General features: G+C 45.5%; 1 protein-coding gene across 1 annotated transcript in view; it reads left to right on the top strand.

Annotated features, from left to right (window-relative positions):
• Positions 1–17,361, top strand: part of mcm3 (minichromosome maintenance complex component 3) — a 61,424-nt gene extending 44,063 nt beyond the window's left edge. The window contains exons 11-16 of the mRNA XM_070889036.1: positions 3,652–3,802; positions 8,129–8,269; positions 10,061–10,155; positions 10,607–10,719; positions 14,734–14,824; positions 15,794–17,361. Coding sequence (XP_070745137.1) covers positions 3,652–3,802; positions 8,129–8,269; positions 10,061–10,155; positions 10,607–10,719; positions 14,734–14,824; positions 15,794–15,992 — 790 coding nt within the window. The 3' untranslated portion in view covers positions 15,993–17,361. The remainder of the gene's footprint in view (positions 1–3,651; positions 3,803–8,128; positions 8,270–10,060; positions 10,156–10,606; positions 10,720–14,733; positions 14,825–15,793) is intronic.
• Positions 17,362–17,877: the final 516 nt, after the last annotated feature.

Raw genomic sequence — 17,877 nt, 5'->3', positions numbered from 1 at the left:
CTCTTAGCCTTCTCTGCTCAAAAGAGAACAACCTGAATGTGCCATTGTGTGGGTGTGAGGGCAGGTGGTCACCGTGTGTGGGGGGTTGGGGTATGGGATCCTATTTTTAATAATGACACTTACAGTTGAGCTCTCAACTTTATTCTTGGTAGCGAAGTGTAGCTTCCAGGGGTGGCCCATACCTCTGATTAGGAAACTACATAACGTAAATTGGTGTAGGGTGTTGCAGGATTAACCGTTACCCTTGTACCTGAATTAATTTACACCTGAGGTTGCACACCAGTCACTCCTGACCCCTCTGATAGTCGGCAAAGCATTGTGCTGAGGGTGGAACTATTGCTCCCAATTTATTTATGGGGGTTAGAGTTGCACAGAAGCCAAAGAACATCTCACGATATTGATGGTATGAATACTTGTAAAGCAATCAAGATTGAAGGACTTGGAGTACTGTGAACAGTTCTGGTCTCCATATTACAAAAAAGATATCGAAGAACTAGAGAAGGTGCAAAAATGATTTCCTAGAATGATACCAGAACTTCAGGAAAGATTGAACAGGCTACGGCTCTTTTCTCTGGAAAACAGAAGACTGAGATGTGACCTGATAAAATACTGGAAACAAATAGTGACCTTTTTAAATGTTCCGCCTGGAGCAGCTTCTTTTAATGACCATTGAATAAAGAGACTTTGGGCACATTTGGTCACGTTCTAATGAAACACTCGATTGGCAGCTGATTGGGTAGCTCAGTGGGTTAAGCACACCACTGTTATACCTCTAGAAATCCGGACTGAACTTAAGGACAAACCTGGATGGACGTCTCTACTTTCTGCTAGTTGTAAGGATCCTAAATGCAAAAAAAAAGGGTGATTTCATTACCCACCTGAGACTTGGGAACATAGGAACAAGAGGAGGCCATTCAGCCGCTCGAGCCTGTTCCGACATTCTATTCGATCATAGAAACATAGAAAGTAGGTGCAGGAGTAGGCCATTCGGCCCTTCGAGCCTGCACCACCATTCAATAATATCATGGCTGATCATTCCCTTAGTACCCCTTTCCTGCTTTTTCTCCATACCCCTTGATCCCTTTAGCCGCAAGGGCCATATCTAACTCCCTCTTGAATATATTCAATGAACTGGCATCAACAACGCTCTGCGGTAAGGAATTCCACGGGTTAACAACTGATCTGTCCAGTCCCGTCAAAATCTTGTAAATTTCTATGAGATCCCCTCTCATCCTTCTAAACTCCAGTGTATAAAGGCCCAGTTGATCCAGTCTCTCCTCATATGTCCGTCCCCCCATCCCGGGAATCAGTCTGGTGAACCTTCGCTACAAGAACGTCCTTCCTCAGATTAGGAGACCAAAACTGAACACAATATTCCAGGTGGAGCCTCACCAAGGCCCTGTACAACTGCAGTAAGACTTCCCTGCTCCTACACTCAAACCCCCTAGCTATGAAGGCCAACATACTATTTGCCTTCTTCACCACCTGCTGTACTTGCATGCCAACTTTCAATGACTGATGAACCATGACACCCAGGTCTTGTTGCACCTCCCCTTTTCCTAATCTGCCGCCATTCAGATAATATTCTGCCTTTGTGCTTTTGCCCCCAAAGTGGATAACCTCACATTTATCCACATTATACTGCATCTGCCATGCATTTGCCCACTCACCTAACCTGTCCAAGTCACCCTGCAGCCTCTTAGCGTCCTCCTCACAGCTCACACCGCCACCCAGTTTAGTGTCATCTGCAAACTTGGAGATATTACACTCAATTCCTTCATCTAAATCATTGATGTATATTGTAAAGAGCTGGGGTCCCAGCACTGAGCCCTGTGGTACTCCACTAGTCACTGCCTGCCATTCTGAAAAGGACCCGTTTATCCCGACTCTCTGCTTCCTGTCTGCCAACCAGTTCTCTATCCACGTCAGTACATTACCCCCAATAACATGTGCTTTAATTTTGCACACCAATCACTTGTGTGGAACCTTGTCAAAAGCCTTTTGAAAGTCCAAATACATCACATCCACTGGTTCTCCCTTGTCCACTCTACTAGTTACATCCTCAAAAAATTCCGGAAGATTTGTCAAGCATGATTTCCCTTTCATAAATCCATACTGACTTGACCGATCCTGTCACTGCTTTCCAAATGCGCTGCTATTTCATCCTTAAACCTTAAAAAAAAAGTTAATAGAGACAATCATTGGGCATGTGATCTCCATGCTGAGACTTGGTAACTCTTGTACCTCCTAGTCTAGGTCCTCTTGACATGCCACAGACCACTACTTCACTCTCGCTCCTAATCTCATTCTGTTTATTCCCCTCTCTCATCTGGTAATTTGTAAGTTACCAGAAGAATAATGTGGCAATGAAAGCTGCTGAATTGCTCTGAACCCTCCCCCCCTCCAACTGGTTCAGATAAAGGAACCTGCCACCTCCACCTGGTGTGGTCAGCATGTGACTCCAGCCGCACATTGGTTGAATCCTAACGCCCTCAGGGCAACTGGGGATGGACAGTAAAGATTACCTTGCCAGTGCCTCTCTCATCCCAAGAACATACAATCTAAGTGTCGGTGAGTAGTGGGGTGCTGCAGGGATCAAGTGCTGGGTTACATCAGTGCTGGGACCCCAACTATTTACAAGCTATATTAACTACTTGGAACAAGGGACCGAGTGTAAAGTAGCCAAGTTTGCTGATGATACAAAGATAGGAGGATGAGCAATGTGTGAGGAGGACACAAGGAATCTGCAAAGGGACATAGACCGGCTTAAGTGAGTAGGCAAAAATTTGGCAGATGGAGTATAATGTCGGTAAGTGTGAGGTCATGCACTTTGGCAGAAAAAATCAAAGAGCAAGTTTTATTTAAATGGAGAAAGATTGCAAAGTGCTGCAGTACAGTGGGACCTGGGGGTACCTGTGCATGAAACACACAAGGATAGTATGCAGGTACAGCAAGTGACCAGGAAGGTCAATGGTATCTTGGCCTTTATTGCAAAGGGGATGGAGTATAGAGGCAGGGAAGTCTTGCTACAGCTATATGAGGTATTGGTGAGGCCACACCTGGAATACTGCGTGCAGTTTTGGTTTCCATATTTATGAAAGGATATACTTGCTTTGGAGGCAGTACAGAGAAGGTTCACTCGGTTGATTCCGGGGATGAGGGGGTTGACTTATGAGGAAAGGTTGAGTAGGTTGGGCCTCTACTCATTGGAATTCAGAAGAATGAGAGGTGATCTTATCGAAACGTATAAGATTATAAGGGGGCTTGACACAGTGGGTGCAGAGAGGATGTTTCCACTAATAGGGGAGACTAGAACTAGGGGGCATAATCTTAGAATAAGGGGCCGCCCATTTAAAACTGAGATGAGGAGAAATTTATTCTCTGAGGGTTGTAAATCTGTGGAATTTGCTGCCTCAGAGAGCTATGGAAGCCAGGACATTGAATAAATTTAAGACTGAAATAGACAGTTTCTTAAATGATAAGGGGTTATGGGGAGCGAGCAGGGGAGTGGACCTGAGTCCATGATTGGATCAGCCATGATCGTATTAAATGGCGGAGCAGGCTCGAGGGGCCGTATGGCCTACTCCTGCTCCTATTTCTTAGGTTCTTATGTTGTTAAACCGAATGATCGTCCTAATTATCTTGTTTCAGAGAGAAGATTGTCAGCATGGAGTTCATGCGCAAGTACATCCATGTTGCGAAGATTGTCAAACCTGTGCTCACGTCTGAAGCAGCAAGTTACATTGCCGAGGAATACTCCAGTCTGCGCAGTCAGGACCAGATGAGTTCCGATGTTGCTCGGGTGTGTGGACTTTGTGTTTAATTTTTTTTATCATTGGCTTTTCACAAGCGTACTTTTTGAAGCTATACCACAACGGGTACTTACCCAGTACTGAGGTTAAACTGACTGGCCAATAGCTGCTGGGTTTATCTTTACATCCTTTTTTGAACAAGAGTGTCACATTTGCAATTCTCCAGTCCTCTGGCACCTCCCCCATATCAAAGGAGGATTGGAAGATTAGGGCCTCTATGATTGTCTTCCTTCACTTCCTTCAGCATCCTCGGATGCATCTCATCTGGTCCTGGGGATTTATCGACTTTAAGTATAGCCAGCCTTTCTAATACCTCGTCTTTCTGAATTTTTATCCCATCCAGTATCTCCTCTAACTCCTCCATCACTGGCTTTGGCAGCATCTTCCTTTGTGAAGGCAGGTGCAAAATATTCATTTAGTACCTCAGCCCTCTGCTCCCATGCGTAGGTCTCCATTTTGGTCCTGAATTGGCCCCACCCCATTTACTGTTTATATGCCAACAGAAGACTTCTGGATTAGCTTTTATGTTAGCTGCCATTCTATTCTCATACTCTCTCTGCCCCTCTTACTTTCTTTTTCACTTCCCCTCTGAACTTTCTATATTTAACCTGACTCAGATATATTCTCGACCTGACACCTGTCGTACATGCTCTTTTTTTTTTTTGCTTCGTTTTACTCTCTATCGTCATCCAGGGAGCTCTGACCTTAGTTGCCCTATCTTTCCCCCTAGTGGGAATGTACCTCGACTGTACCCAAAGTAGTTCCTCTTTGAAGGTAGCCCATTGTTCCACTACAATTTTGCCTGCAAAGAAAAACGTAAGAAATAAGAGCAGAGTATGCCATACGGCCCCTCGCACCTGCACCGCCATTCAATAAGATCATAGCTGATCTGATCTTGGCCTCAACTCCACTTGAGGGCAACTGAGGCCATCTTTGATTTCAGTTTACCCAGGCCAGATTTGTTCTCATCCCACTGAAATTGGCCTTCATCTAATTAAGTATTTATACGCTAGATTGCTCCCTCATTTTTTTCCATAGCTAATCTAAATCTTGTAATACTATGATCACTGTTCCCTAAATGTTCACCAACTGACACTTGCTCGATCTGACCCACCTCATTCCCCAGAATCTCATCCAGCAATGTCTCCTGCCTCCTTGGGCCGGAAACGTACTGATCAAGAAAGTTCTCCTGAATACACTTCAGAAATTCTTCTCCTTCTCTGCTCTTTACTTTATCATTATCCCAGTCTATATTAATATAGTTGAAGTTCCCCCATTATCACTACTCGATAGTTCTTGCATCTCTCTAATTTCTCTGCAAATTTTGTCCTCCATATTTTTCTCACTAGTTGGTGGCTTATAGAATACACCTAGTAATGTAATGGCTATTGTTTCTTAAGTGTAACCAAATAGATTTTGTCCTTGACCCCTCCAGGATATCCTCCCTCTCCAGCACTGTAAAATTCTCCTTAACCAATACTGCCACACCACCTCCTATCTTTCCTTCCCTATCTTTCCTGAACACCCTCTATCCAGGAATATTTAATACCCAATCTTGCCCTTTTTTGAGCCAGGTCTCCATCACTACCATGGTATCATTTACTCATGTGGCTATTTGCGCCTGCAGCTCACCATCACCAACCTTGTTTACTATGCTTTGTGCGTTCACATACATACGCTGTAAACCCATATTCGACCGTTGTGTTCTTGGTCTGACTCCACCTAATACCTTACTATTTCTTGCTTTAGTGCTATCTTGTCTCTCCAAATCCTTTGTGCCATTTGTTTCTCCTTTCTAATCTTATATCCTGGTGCCCACCCCCTGCCAACTTAGTTTAAACCCTCCCCCAACAGCACTAGCAAACCTTCCGCAAGGATATTGGTCCCAGCTCTGTTGAGGTCCAATCTGCCGGCCTGTACAGGTCCCACCTCCCCCCAGAACTGGCTCCAATACCCCAGGAATCTAAAGCCCTCCCTCCTGCACCATTTCTCTAACCACGCATTCATCTGCTCTATCCTCCTATTTCTATACTCGTGTGGTGGCACTGGGAGTAATCCCGAGATTACTACCTTTTTGAGGTCCTGCTTTTTAATCTCTCCTAGCTCCCTAAAATCTGCCTGCAGGATCTCATCCCTCTTTCTACCTATATCATTGGCTCCAATATAGACCACGACCTCTGGCTGTTCACCCCCCCCCCCTCCCCCTCAGTGACATCCTCAACAATTGTATCAATGATTTGTATAAGAGGACCAAATGTAATAGATCTAAGTTTGCTGATACATTCTCACCAAGCTTTGTAAGTTTTGTGTGGAGGATGCACAGAGGCTTCAAGGGCATGACAAATGGAATATAATGTGGAGAGATGTGAAGTTACCCACTTTGGTAGAAAAATAGAAAAGCAGAGTATTTTTAAATGGTGAGAGATTGGGAAATGTTGGTGTTCAGAGGGTGTCCTTGTACACCAATCACTGAAAGTTAACAGGCAGGTACAGCAAGCAATTAGGAAAGCAAATGGTATGGTGGCCTTTATTACAAGAGAATTTGCGAATAAGAGTAAAGATGTCTTACTGCAATTATATCGGGCCCTGGTGAGACCACACCTGGAGTATTGTGCACAGTTCTGGTCTCCTTACCTAAGGAAGGATTTATTTGCCATAGTGGGAGTGCAACAAAGGTTCGCCAGACTGATTCCTGGGATGGGGGGGGATTGTCCCATGAGGAGAGATTGAGTAGACTAGGCCTGTATTCTCTCGAATTTAGAAGAATGAGAGGTGATCTCATTGAAACGTGTAAAATTCTTCCAGGGCTTGACAGGGTAGATGCTGAGAGGATGTTTCCCCCGGGCTGGGGAGTCTAGAACCAGGGGTCACAGTTTCAGGATAAGGGGTCGGCCATTTAGGACTGAGATGGGGAGAAGTTTCTTCACTCAGAGGGTGATGAATATTTGGAATTCTCTGCTCCAGAGGGCTGTGGAGGCTCAGTCTTTGAGTATATTCAAGACAGAGATCGATAGATTTTGGATATTGAGGGATATGGGTTAGTGCAGGAAAGTGGAATTGAGGTAGAACATCAGCCATGATCTTATTGAATGGTGGAACAGGCTCGAGGGGCCGAATGGCCTACTCCTGCTCCTAATTGTTATGTTGCGTAACTTTCTCTTCAGAACACTTCATGTTGTGTCGGGTACTGGGACCCAATACCACAGGGGATGTGATTTTAGTATCTTCACTTTTGTGCTCATGGGTCTCTGCCATTGCCTTTGTGCCAAAGGAACAGGAGGAGGCCATTCAGCCCCTCGAGCCTGCACACCATTCAATGAGATCATGGCTGATCTGAGACCTAACTCCAAATACCCGCCTTTGCCCTATAATCCTTTAATACTTTAGTTAACAAAGTGCTATCAATCTCCGATTCAGTGTCAGCTGTGGCTCAGTGGGTAGCACACTTGCCTCTGAGTCAGAAGGTTGGGGGTTCAAGTCCTGCTCCTGGGGGTTCAAGCTCCAGGGACTTGAGAACATAAATCCAGGCTGACACTCCAGTGCAATGCTGAGGGAGTGCATGCAATGTCGGAGGTACCGTCTTTCGGATGAGATGTTAAACCGAGGCCCCGTCTGCTCTCAGGTGGACCTAAGAGATCCCATGGCACTATTTCGAAGAAGAGCAGGGGAGTGTCCTGGCCAGTATTTATCCCTCAACCAACATAACAAAAACAGATCTGGTCATTATCACATTGCTGTTTGTGGGAGCTTGCTGTGCGCAAATGGCTGCTGCATTTCCCACATTACAACAGTGTCTGCACTCCAAAAGTACTTCATTGGCTGTAAGCGCTTTGAGACATCCGGTGTACATGAAAGGCACTATATAAATGCAAGTCTTTCAAAGTTAACAATTGATCTAGCATCAATTGCCGTTGGCAGAAGAGAGTTCCAATCTTCTACCACTCTTTGGGTGTCAGTAACAGATTGGTGACAGCAGTCCGATACTTTCACCCTCTCCCTCCATCTTTTTAAAGTTGCAGTTAAAAGCTGCGCTTATGAGGAATTGTGTGTGCAAGGCTGCTTCATTACAATTCTGTTTAAAGTAAAAGGTCACTGCACTTTATTTTCCAACACCACCTTCTTTCACCCCCAACCCCCCACTCAATTAGTTGGTGCTACGTACTGTGGATACAGGAGCGGTTTTAATTGTGCTCATTAAGTAAATCAGACTCCAGTCGTATACTGAAGTACTGATTAATGTCGATTCCTCATGTAACTGAGGATTTTGTAACTAGTCTTGTATTTTTTTATCCCCCCTTCCCCCTCCCCTCATTCAGACTTCACCTGTCACAGCCCGAACTCTGGAGACCTTGATCAGACTGTCAACGGCTCATGCCAAAGCCCGCATGAGCAAGACCATAGACCTGCAAGATTCAGAAGCTGCCGTCGAGCTGGTTCAGTTCGCATACTTCAAGAAGGTAAGAATGGGGTGTGTATGTGCAGCACAGACCTTAAAGCTGCACCCCACAGTTACTGAGGTCCCCACCACCACAGAAGCCAGTCTTTAGTTGATTTGATTCACTCCAAGTGATATCAAGAAGCGACGTTATATTCTCCAACAACGTCCCGGTTGTTGTGCTGAAGACTTGTGCTCCAGAACTAGCCGCGCCGCTAGCCAAGTTATTCCAGTACAGCTACAACACTGGCATCTACCCGGCAATGTGGATAACTGCCCAGGTATGTCCTGTCCACAAAAAGCAGGACAAATCTAATCCTGCTAATTACCGCCCCATCAGTCTACTCTCACCTTCCATCACTTTGCTGATGATTGTCGTCGACAGTACTATCAAGCGGCACTTACTCACCAATAACCTGCTCACTGATGCCCAGTTTGGGTTCCGCCAGAACCACTCTGCTCCAGACCTCATTACAGCCTTGGTCCAAACATGGACAAAAGAACTGAATTCCAGAGGTGAGATGCCCTTGCCATCAAGGCAGCATTTGGCCAAGTGGCATCAAGAAGCCCTAGTAAAACTGAAGTCAATGAGAATCACTGGCTGGAGTCATACCCAGCACAGAGGAAGATGGTTGTGGTGGTTGGAGGTCAATCATCACAGCCCCAGGACATCGCTGCAGGAGTTCCTCAGGGCAGTGTCCTCGGCCCAACCATCTTCAGCTGCTTCATCAATTACCTTCCCTCCATCATAAGGTCAGAAATGGCGATGTTTGCTGATGGATTAGACAGTGTTCTATTCCATTTGCTACTCCTCAGAAAATAAAGCAGTCCGCATACAGCAAGACCTGGACGACATTCATGCTTGGGTTGATAAGTGGCAAGTAACATTTGCGCCACAAAATACCAGGCAATGACCATCTCCAACAAGCGAGAGTCTAACCACCTGCCCTTGACATTCAACGGCATTCCCATCGCTGAATCCCCCGCCATCAACATCCTGGAGGTCACCATTGACCAGAAGCTTAACTGGACCAGTCACTTCCTGACTCCACAAAGCCTTTCCGTCACCTACAAGGCACAAGTCAGGAGTGTGATGGAATACTCTCCACTTGCCTGGATGAGTGCAGCTCCAACAACACTCAAGAAGCTCGACAACATCCAGGACAAAGCAGCCCGCTTGATTGACACCTCATCCACCACTTTCAACACTCACTCCCTCCACCACTGGCGCACTGTGGCTGCAGTGTGTACCATCTACAAGATGCACTGCAGCAACTTGCCAAGGCTTCTTCAGCAGCACCTCCCAAATCCTCTACCACCTCGAAGGACAAGGGCAGCAGGTGCATGGGAACACCACCACCTGCAAATTCCCCTCCCAAGTCACACATCATCCTGACTTGGAAATATATTGCCATTCTTCATCGTCGCTGGATCAAAATTCTTATTTCAATAGAATGGTGTCTTTTTTTTTGTCTTTATCATCATCAGGCTAGTGATGTACACACAGAGAGCTGAAGCATGTTTGTAAACAGCATTTAGTTAAACATCATGTAATTACACTATTATAGAAGAACAATCTGGGTTAAACTTTTTGATCTGTGTTAACTTGCTGGGGAAAGGGCCAGTATTCTCCCATCCCTGGAATGCTGCTAAGCATATATTAATAGTAGATGCTGTTGATCTTGCCTTGCTCCTCGCCCCAAAGGCCTTTTTATAAACCACATGAGACCACAGTAAGGCGACCCCACTTCAGCAGAAGCTCAACAGCCTCAGCAAGCCTCTGAGCTCTAATGTTGCAGTTTGTTTTGTGTAGGTTTTGGAGAAAGAGAAGAAACGACGCAAGGCGGAGAGTGATGTGGAAACGGAGGAGGAAGAGGTGAGCCAGGACGATGGAGATAGCAAGAAGAGGTAAGGGTGAGGGAATGTGCAGAGAATTCTGGCAAATTTTGGCTCATTTTATTAATCCTTTTGCCAGTGTGTGCATCAATAAAATGGGCCATAAAGTGGCTCTTCCCTTGTTTCGCCGTTCATTGTTCTTGAGTTCCATGTGCTGCAGGAGCTGGCTCTGTCCTGGATCGGCCCACTCTGTGTGAAGAGTGCCTCCATTTGAAGGATGAAATTCATACCATATCAGTAATGCAAATGTAACCGAAATGACCATTTTTGTGAGATTGGGATGGTGCGGGCTCAACATGACCTTTCACCTGTGATCAAAATGAATGACTATCCGTCTTCCCTTGCTAATAATCTCCATCCAACCCAAAAACTAAAGCCTTGCCTCAGATGGTGAGACAGTAAATGGGGGATGTCCTTTGTTTACTACCCAGTGCACTAAAGCTCTCGATTCCACCCCTCTCAGGAGGAAGACTCGAGCTAAAGACAGTGAAGGCAGGAAGCGGCGACGGGAACTGAAGGAGGGTGAGCAGTATGATCCCTACGACTTCAGTGATGCTGAGGCAGAGACTCTGGATGGTAAGTTCTTGTATTTGTGCGTCAGTGCGGAGTCTGTGTTAGGGTGAGCTGGATAGTGGGGAGACTGACTGCGGGACAGTAAGTGGGTTACTATTGTACCTCCGCAAGCAGTCTGTGTTAGGGTGAGGTGCACAGTGGGGAGATACTGAACAGTAAGTGGGTTACTATTGTGCCTCATTGCGGAGCTGTTAGGGTGAGGTGTATAGTGGGAAGACGCTGGACAGTAGAAACATAGAAATTAGGTGCAGGAGTAGGCCATTCGGCCCTTCGAGCCTGCACCACCATTCAATAAGATCATGGCTGATCATTCACCTCGGTACACCTTTCCTGCTTTCTCTCCATACCCCTTGATCCCTTTAGCCGTAAGGGCCACATCCAACTCCCTCTTGAGTATAAACAATGAACTGGCATCAACAACTCTCTGCGGCAGGGAATTCCACAGGTTAACAACTCTCTGAGTGAAGAAGTTTCTCCTCATCTCACTCTTAAATGGCCTACCCCTTATCCTAAGACTATGTCCCCTGGTCCTGGACTTCCCCAACATCGGGAACATTCTTCCTGCATCTAACCTGTCCAGTCCAGTCAGAATCTTCTACGTTTCTATGAGATCCCCTCTCATCCTTCTAAACTCCAGTGTATAAAGGCCCAGTTGATCCAGTCTCTCCTCATATGTCAGTCCAGCCATCCCAGGAATCAGTCTGGTGAACCTTCACTGCACTCCCTCAATAGCAAGAACATCCTTCCTCAGATTTGGAGACCAAAACTGCACACAATATTCCAGCTGAGGCCTCACCAACTGCAGTAAGGCCTCCCTGCTCCTATACTCAAATTCCCTAGCTATGAAGGCCAACATACCATTGCCGCCTTCACCGCCTGCTGTACCTGCATGCCAACTTTCAATGACTGATGAGCCATGACTCCCAGGTTTCGTTGCACCTTCACTTTTTTCCTAATCTGCCACCATTCAGATAATCTGCCTTCGTGTTTTTGCCCCCAAAGTGGATAACCTCACATTTATCCACATTATACTGCATCTGCCATGCATTTGCCCATTCACTTAACCTGTCCCAGTCACCCTGCAGCCTCTTAGCGTCCTCCTCACAGCTCACATCGCCACCCAGTTTAGTATCATCTGCAAACTTGGAGATATTACACTCAATTCCTTCATCTAAATGATTAATGTATATTGTAAAGAGCTGGGGTCCCAGCACTGAGCCCTGCGGCATTCCACTAGTCACTGCCTGCCATTCTGAAAAGGACCCGTTTATCATGAATCTCTGCCTCCTATCTGCCAAACAGTTCTCTATCCACGTCAGTACATCACCCCCAATACCATGTGCTTTGATTTTGCACACCAATCTCTTGTGTGGGACCTTGTCAAAAGCCTTTTGAAAGTCCAAATACACCACATCCACTGGTTCTCCCTTGTCCACTCTGCTAGTTACATCCTCAAAAAACTCCAGAAGATTCGTCAAGCATGATTTCCCTTTCACAAATCCATCCTGTCACTGCTTTCCAAATGCGCTGCTATTTCATCCTTAATGATTGATTCCAACATTTTCCACACTACTGATGTCAGGCTAACCGGTCTATAATTACTCGTTTTCTCTCTCCCTCTTTTTAAAAAGTGGTGTTCCATTAGCTACCCTCCAGTCCATAGGAACTGATCCAGAGTCGATAGACTGTTGGAAAATGATCACCAATGCATCCGCTATTTCTCGGGCCACTTCCTTAAGTACTCTGGGATGCAGACTATCAGGCCCCGGGGATTTATCGGCCTTCAATCCCATCAATTTCCTTAAGACAATTTTCCACCTAATAAGGATATCCTTCAGTTCCTCCTTCTCACTTGACCCTCGGTCCCCTAGTACTTCCGGAAGGTTATTTGTGTCTTCCTTCGTGAAGACCGAACCAAAGTATTTGTTCAATTGGTCTGCCATTTCTTTGTTCCCCATTATAAATTCACCTGAATCCGACTGCAAGGGACCTACATTTGTCTTCACTAATCTTTTTCTCTTCACATATCTATAGAAGCTTTTGCAGTCAGTTTTTATGTTCCCTGCAAGTTTCCTCTCATACTCTCTTTTCCCCTTCTTAATTAAACTCTTAGTCCTCCTCTGCTGAATTCTAAATTTCTCCCAGTCCTCGGGTTTGCTGCTTTTTCTGGCCAATTTATATGCCTCTTCTTTGGATTTAACACTTTCCCTAATTTCCCTTGTTAGCCACGGTTGAGCCACCTTCCCCATTTTATTTATACTCCAGATGTACAATTGTTGAAGTTCATCCATGTGATCTTTAAATGTTTGCCATTGTCTATCCACTGTCAACCCTTTAAGTATCACTCGCCAGTCTATTCTAGCCAATTCACGTTTCATACCATCGAAGTTACCTTTCCTTAAGTTCAGGATCCTAGTCTCTGAATTAACTGTGTCACTCTCCATCTTAATAAAGATTCTACGATGTTGTGGTCACTCTTCCTCGCACAACAAGATTGCTAATTAGCTAATTTCTCATTACACATTACCCAATCTAGGATGGCTAGCACCCTAGTTGGTTCCTCGACATATTGGTCTAGAAAATCATCCCTAATACACTCCAGTAAATCCTCCTCCACCGCATTGCTACCAGTTTGGTTAGCCCAATCAATATGTAGATTAAAGTCCCCCATGATAACTGCTGTACCCTTATTGCATGCATTCCTAATTTCTTGTTGGATGTTGTCCCCAACCTCACTACTACTGTTTGGTGGTCTGTACACAACTCCCACTAGTGTTTTCTGCCCTTTGGTATTCCGTAGCTCCACGCATACCGATTCCACATCATCCACGCTAATGTCCTTTCTTACTATTGCGTTAATTTCCTCTTTAACCAGCAACGCTACCCCACTTCCTTTTCCTCTCTGCCTATCCTTCCTGAATGTTGAATACCCCTGAATGTTGAGCCTTGGTCACCCTGGAGCCATGTCTCCGAGAAGCTAATTACATCATATCCGTTAACAGCTATCTGCACAGTTAATTCGTCCACCTTATGAATGTTCCTCGCATTGAGGCACAGAGCCTTCAGGCTTGTCATTTTAACACACTTTGCCCCTTTAGAATTTTGTTGTAATATGCGTTACTGTTGTACCTCAGTGAGCAGTCTGTGTTAGGTTGAGGTGTACAGTGAGGGAGACACTGGACAGTAAGTGGGCTACTGTTGTACCTCAGTGCGGAGATGGGGTAACTTAGCAAGAAATATAAGAACCGATTGCAAGAGCTTATACAAGTGTGTAAAAAGGAAGAGAGTAGCAAAAGCAAGTATTGCCCTTAGAGGCTGAGACAGGAGAACTTGTATTGGAAAACAAGAACATGGCAGTGACCTTAAATAAATATTTTGCATCTGTCTTCACAGTAGATGGCACAAAGTATACCAAAAATAGTGGGGAGCCAAGGGACTAATGAGAGTGAGGAACTTGAAGTAATTAATATCAGTAAAGAAAAAGTACTTGGGGAAATAAGGTGGCAGGTACATTATAATGTAAAGTTATTCACTTTGATAGGAAGAATAGAAAAACGGAATTTTAAAATGGTGAGAAACTATTAAATGTTGCTGTTCAGAGAGATTTAGGTGTCCTTGTACACGAAATAGAAAGGTAGTATGCAGGTACAGCAAGCAATTAGGAAGGCAAATGGCATGTTGGCCTGTATTACTAGGGGGTTAGAGTATGTGTAAAGAAGTGGTGCTACCATCACTGACTGACCAGGAGGTGAAATGGGTGATCTGTCCTGGATGGACGATAACCGTCTCTGCCTCGGTACACATTTGCTTCCCCTTTATGGAGATGCTGCAGCCCCTGGATAGAGGAGGAATGTGGGAGGTTGAAGGGTTGAAGCCTCTGCCGCACTGAACGCCACCCTACACAAAGGATCGGTATCGTGTTGAAACACAACACAGTGCTTTAGGTTGGATATATAACGGGAACGTGTGCAACTAAGTTATTTTTTAAAATAATCTGATACTGTTTTCCCCCCCCAGTCCAGCCACGCACTCCGAAGACCCCGGAACCAGAGGAGCACATGGACACCAGTGATGGAACTGCCAAGAAGTCTGAGTTGAGTGAACAAAGGTCAGTCTTTCAGCACAGTGAGACTTGATAATTGCCGCTGAACTTACAAATGTGCGTCTGGTTTGGTGCTAAACAGTCTCTGGATGTGCAGTCATCTCTCCGATCACTGGGAACAACTTGGGCAGTTCTGTGCTGTTTGGGTTAGAGTACTTTATACTCATTTGGCAGTGTTGGGAAATGTGGGTAAATGATTGAAGCGGCTTGTCCTATGGGCAAAGTTCACACAAACTGCACCAATTCTTTTCATGGTATGTTAATTGGTAGTATGCAAATACACCCTGACCTACTCGGAGGGAGAACTATCGCAGCAATCCAACTGGGCTGGTAAAGGAGCACTGGGAGCTGTGAGCAGAAGTAGCCTCCAGTTAAACGTGTTGGTTCATTCGCAATTTGATTCATCTCGGAGGGAATATAACTTCAGAAGAGCCAGGTGAATGGAGATTGAGAATCGCAGGCTAGTGATGACTGATAAAACGGAGGTGTTTAAAGATTTTCTAACTGCACGAACTTGGGTGCAAGTACAAACTCGCAGTGTCAATCCGGGCTCCAGTGTGTCGGCAGCGACTTAACTTGGATGCAGAAGACCAGAAGGGAGGGGATCACGCCAGCGTGTCTTCATGCACACAGCTAAAGGTTAGTGTAGAAATAATTGGAATGCGAATTGAGACTTGGGGCCGCTGCAGCCTGAATAGCCAAAGCCTTGCTGGAGCTCGCCTTTCGGCTCCTTTAGTTGGCAAGTCAGCAGACACACGGGACGGAGGAAAGAAGCAGAGTACAAACATCTGGTGTTAGCAATGTGGTGCTGCGTACTTTACCATCGGCTTAGGTTCAGTGGTCTTAGCTCGGCACTTTAATCCGCTGCTGTGCTCCTTCTGGATTGGTTAACTGGACTTGGATCATACTTGCTGCTGAGGGTATCTGCACCTGTGTTTTTTCCTGGCTCTAATGCTGTCTTTAATCCTGGCACAGGTTCAAAGAGTTCAAAGCTGCTCTGTTGGATGCTTTCAAGACTGCACATGCTCAGTCCCTTGGGATGCAGACTCTGATGGCGTCCATCAACAAAGGTAACGAGGCTCCGTTCTCCGATGTGGAGGTACAGACTGCCCTCGACAAGATGCAGGAAGACAACCAGATCATGGTGTCCGATAACATCATCTTCCTGATCTAATGGAACGGAGTTCACTGACCGAGTGAGGGGCCAGTGTGTGGCATACGCATCTGTGTGTCAAACTCCATTAAAGAGACTAGTCACTCTTTCCTATTAAAGTATGAGCAGTGACTAAACGACATGCTGACAATTTAAAGTACACTTTTTTTGTATAAATCCGATTTTTCCAATATACTTCCAACCCTGCTTCCCTCATTCTTTACCCCTCCACCTGAGTTTCTGTACAGGTAGGTGGTGATGTGACCACTGTCGAACTTGTTCTGATGTTTAATGCTGTGGGTAATGACTGCGGGGAGCAGGGTGCAACTGACTAGAAAGGGCTATTTTCTCCTTGGCTCTGGTTAATTGAAGGGGAAAAATATTATTTACTATCCGATGTTTGCGCACCAGCTAATTGGATTGCCGTTACACAAAGCTGTTTGTAGTCCAGTGCAGAAGGAACTGGTTGATTTATGATCGACTAAGAAATTGAGTTGGGAAAGAAAATTGGGCAGGGTGTTCGGTCGTGCCATTGATACTAATCGGAATCCTGGAGAGCGAAAGCAGATTGAGGGGCGATGCACTGCTGTGAAAGAATTGCAGTGGAAGTGCTGAAAGTTTGTGCTCGGAGTGTGTCAGGTTTCCTGTTGGCAGTGTTTTTTTGGTGGTTGCTGTATTGGCAATTATGCAAGTACCAAAAGTTAGTGAAGCACAGAGAATGATTTTAGATTGAGATAATCAGTAAAGTGTTATCCGAGCCCAGATTTAATGGGTGCCTTCTGAAGACCGTTTTAAGAACTGCATTCTGCTCATTTTTATTGTGGTCATGGGTGCATTGGCAATCCAGCATTTATTTTGGATATAGACCAGGGATCAACAATGACCGGTTACCGACCTCTCCACTGGCGTGGGGTAAATCTGCAGCTTTGGGCCCTGTGCAGAGTGTGGTTTGAAAATCAACTCTCATTAGTGCACCGCTTGCAGTAGAGTGGCAGCATTTTCTGACTCTTGCACGGTTTCCCAGGCTTTCAAACACGGCACAGCTCTTTTACATTGGAGGCGTGCCCTTGCAGCAGATGCATGGTAGTCACGCAATCTATAATGTAAAGGCCCTGAGCTCCTGGAGATATCTTGGCAACAGCCACCCGCAGGCTTATAGGTCCTCCATCTAAAGAGCTTATCACCCTCTCTTGTAACGATGGGCATTAACCCCAACAACTGGTTTGCAAAGGCGGGTGCACCTTTTGTTAAGCCAAAAGGACCTGGTTCCAGTGAGTTGGGTGGGCAGAGAGCCGGAGAGGAGAGGAGTTGTGTGTGGCGTGCTAAATTCGCATTACTGCTTTTTCAAAAGTCTTTCTATTTTTTTCTATAATAAAGCAGAGTTCTTGCATGTTTTGTGGAAGCCATTCTGTTCGAAGACGAAGTCCTTGCGGTTTCGATATGAGACGTTCGAGCTGCAGATGAAGCTGTGCAAGAACACGATGGAAAAAAATGTACCTCTTGTTCCAATCAAGGCTTCATTTGACCTTGTTTTTCTGTTCTGCATTCCGCCTAGGTTATACTCACTTATGAGAGAGAACCCGGTCTCCGTTTATCTGTAACGTGCGGTTTTATGGCAGGTTTTTTTTTTGTTGCCGTGCCTGACTTGGTCACACTTTCATAGCAGCTCTTGGGGCAGATACCAAGCCAAGAACGTTGGCTGTGATTTTTTTTCCATCCCGTTTCTTTAAGGGGAGGAAAATCACGAGCTGAAACGGAAAATCCAGCCCAATGTGTTTTCCGTAAATATTGCACCACTGCCATTTTCCACAATGTGCTTTTACTTGGGGAATCCTAGCTCCATTCCCGCTTCCTTCTGAAAAGCAGGAGTGGTGTAGGAGCGTGGCTACCTCCAGTATCAATCGGC

The sequence above is a fragment of the Pristiophorus japonicus genome, chromosome 9, assembly GCF_044704955.1.
Source record: "Pristiophorus japonicus isolate sPriJap1 chromosome 9, sPriJap1.hap1, whole genome shotgun sequence".
NCBI lineage: Eukaryota > Metazoa > Chordata > Chondrichthyes > Pristiophoridae > Pristiophorus > Pristiophorus japonicus.
This window is presented reverse-complemented; position numbering and strand designations above follow the sequence as displayed.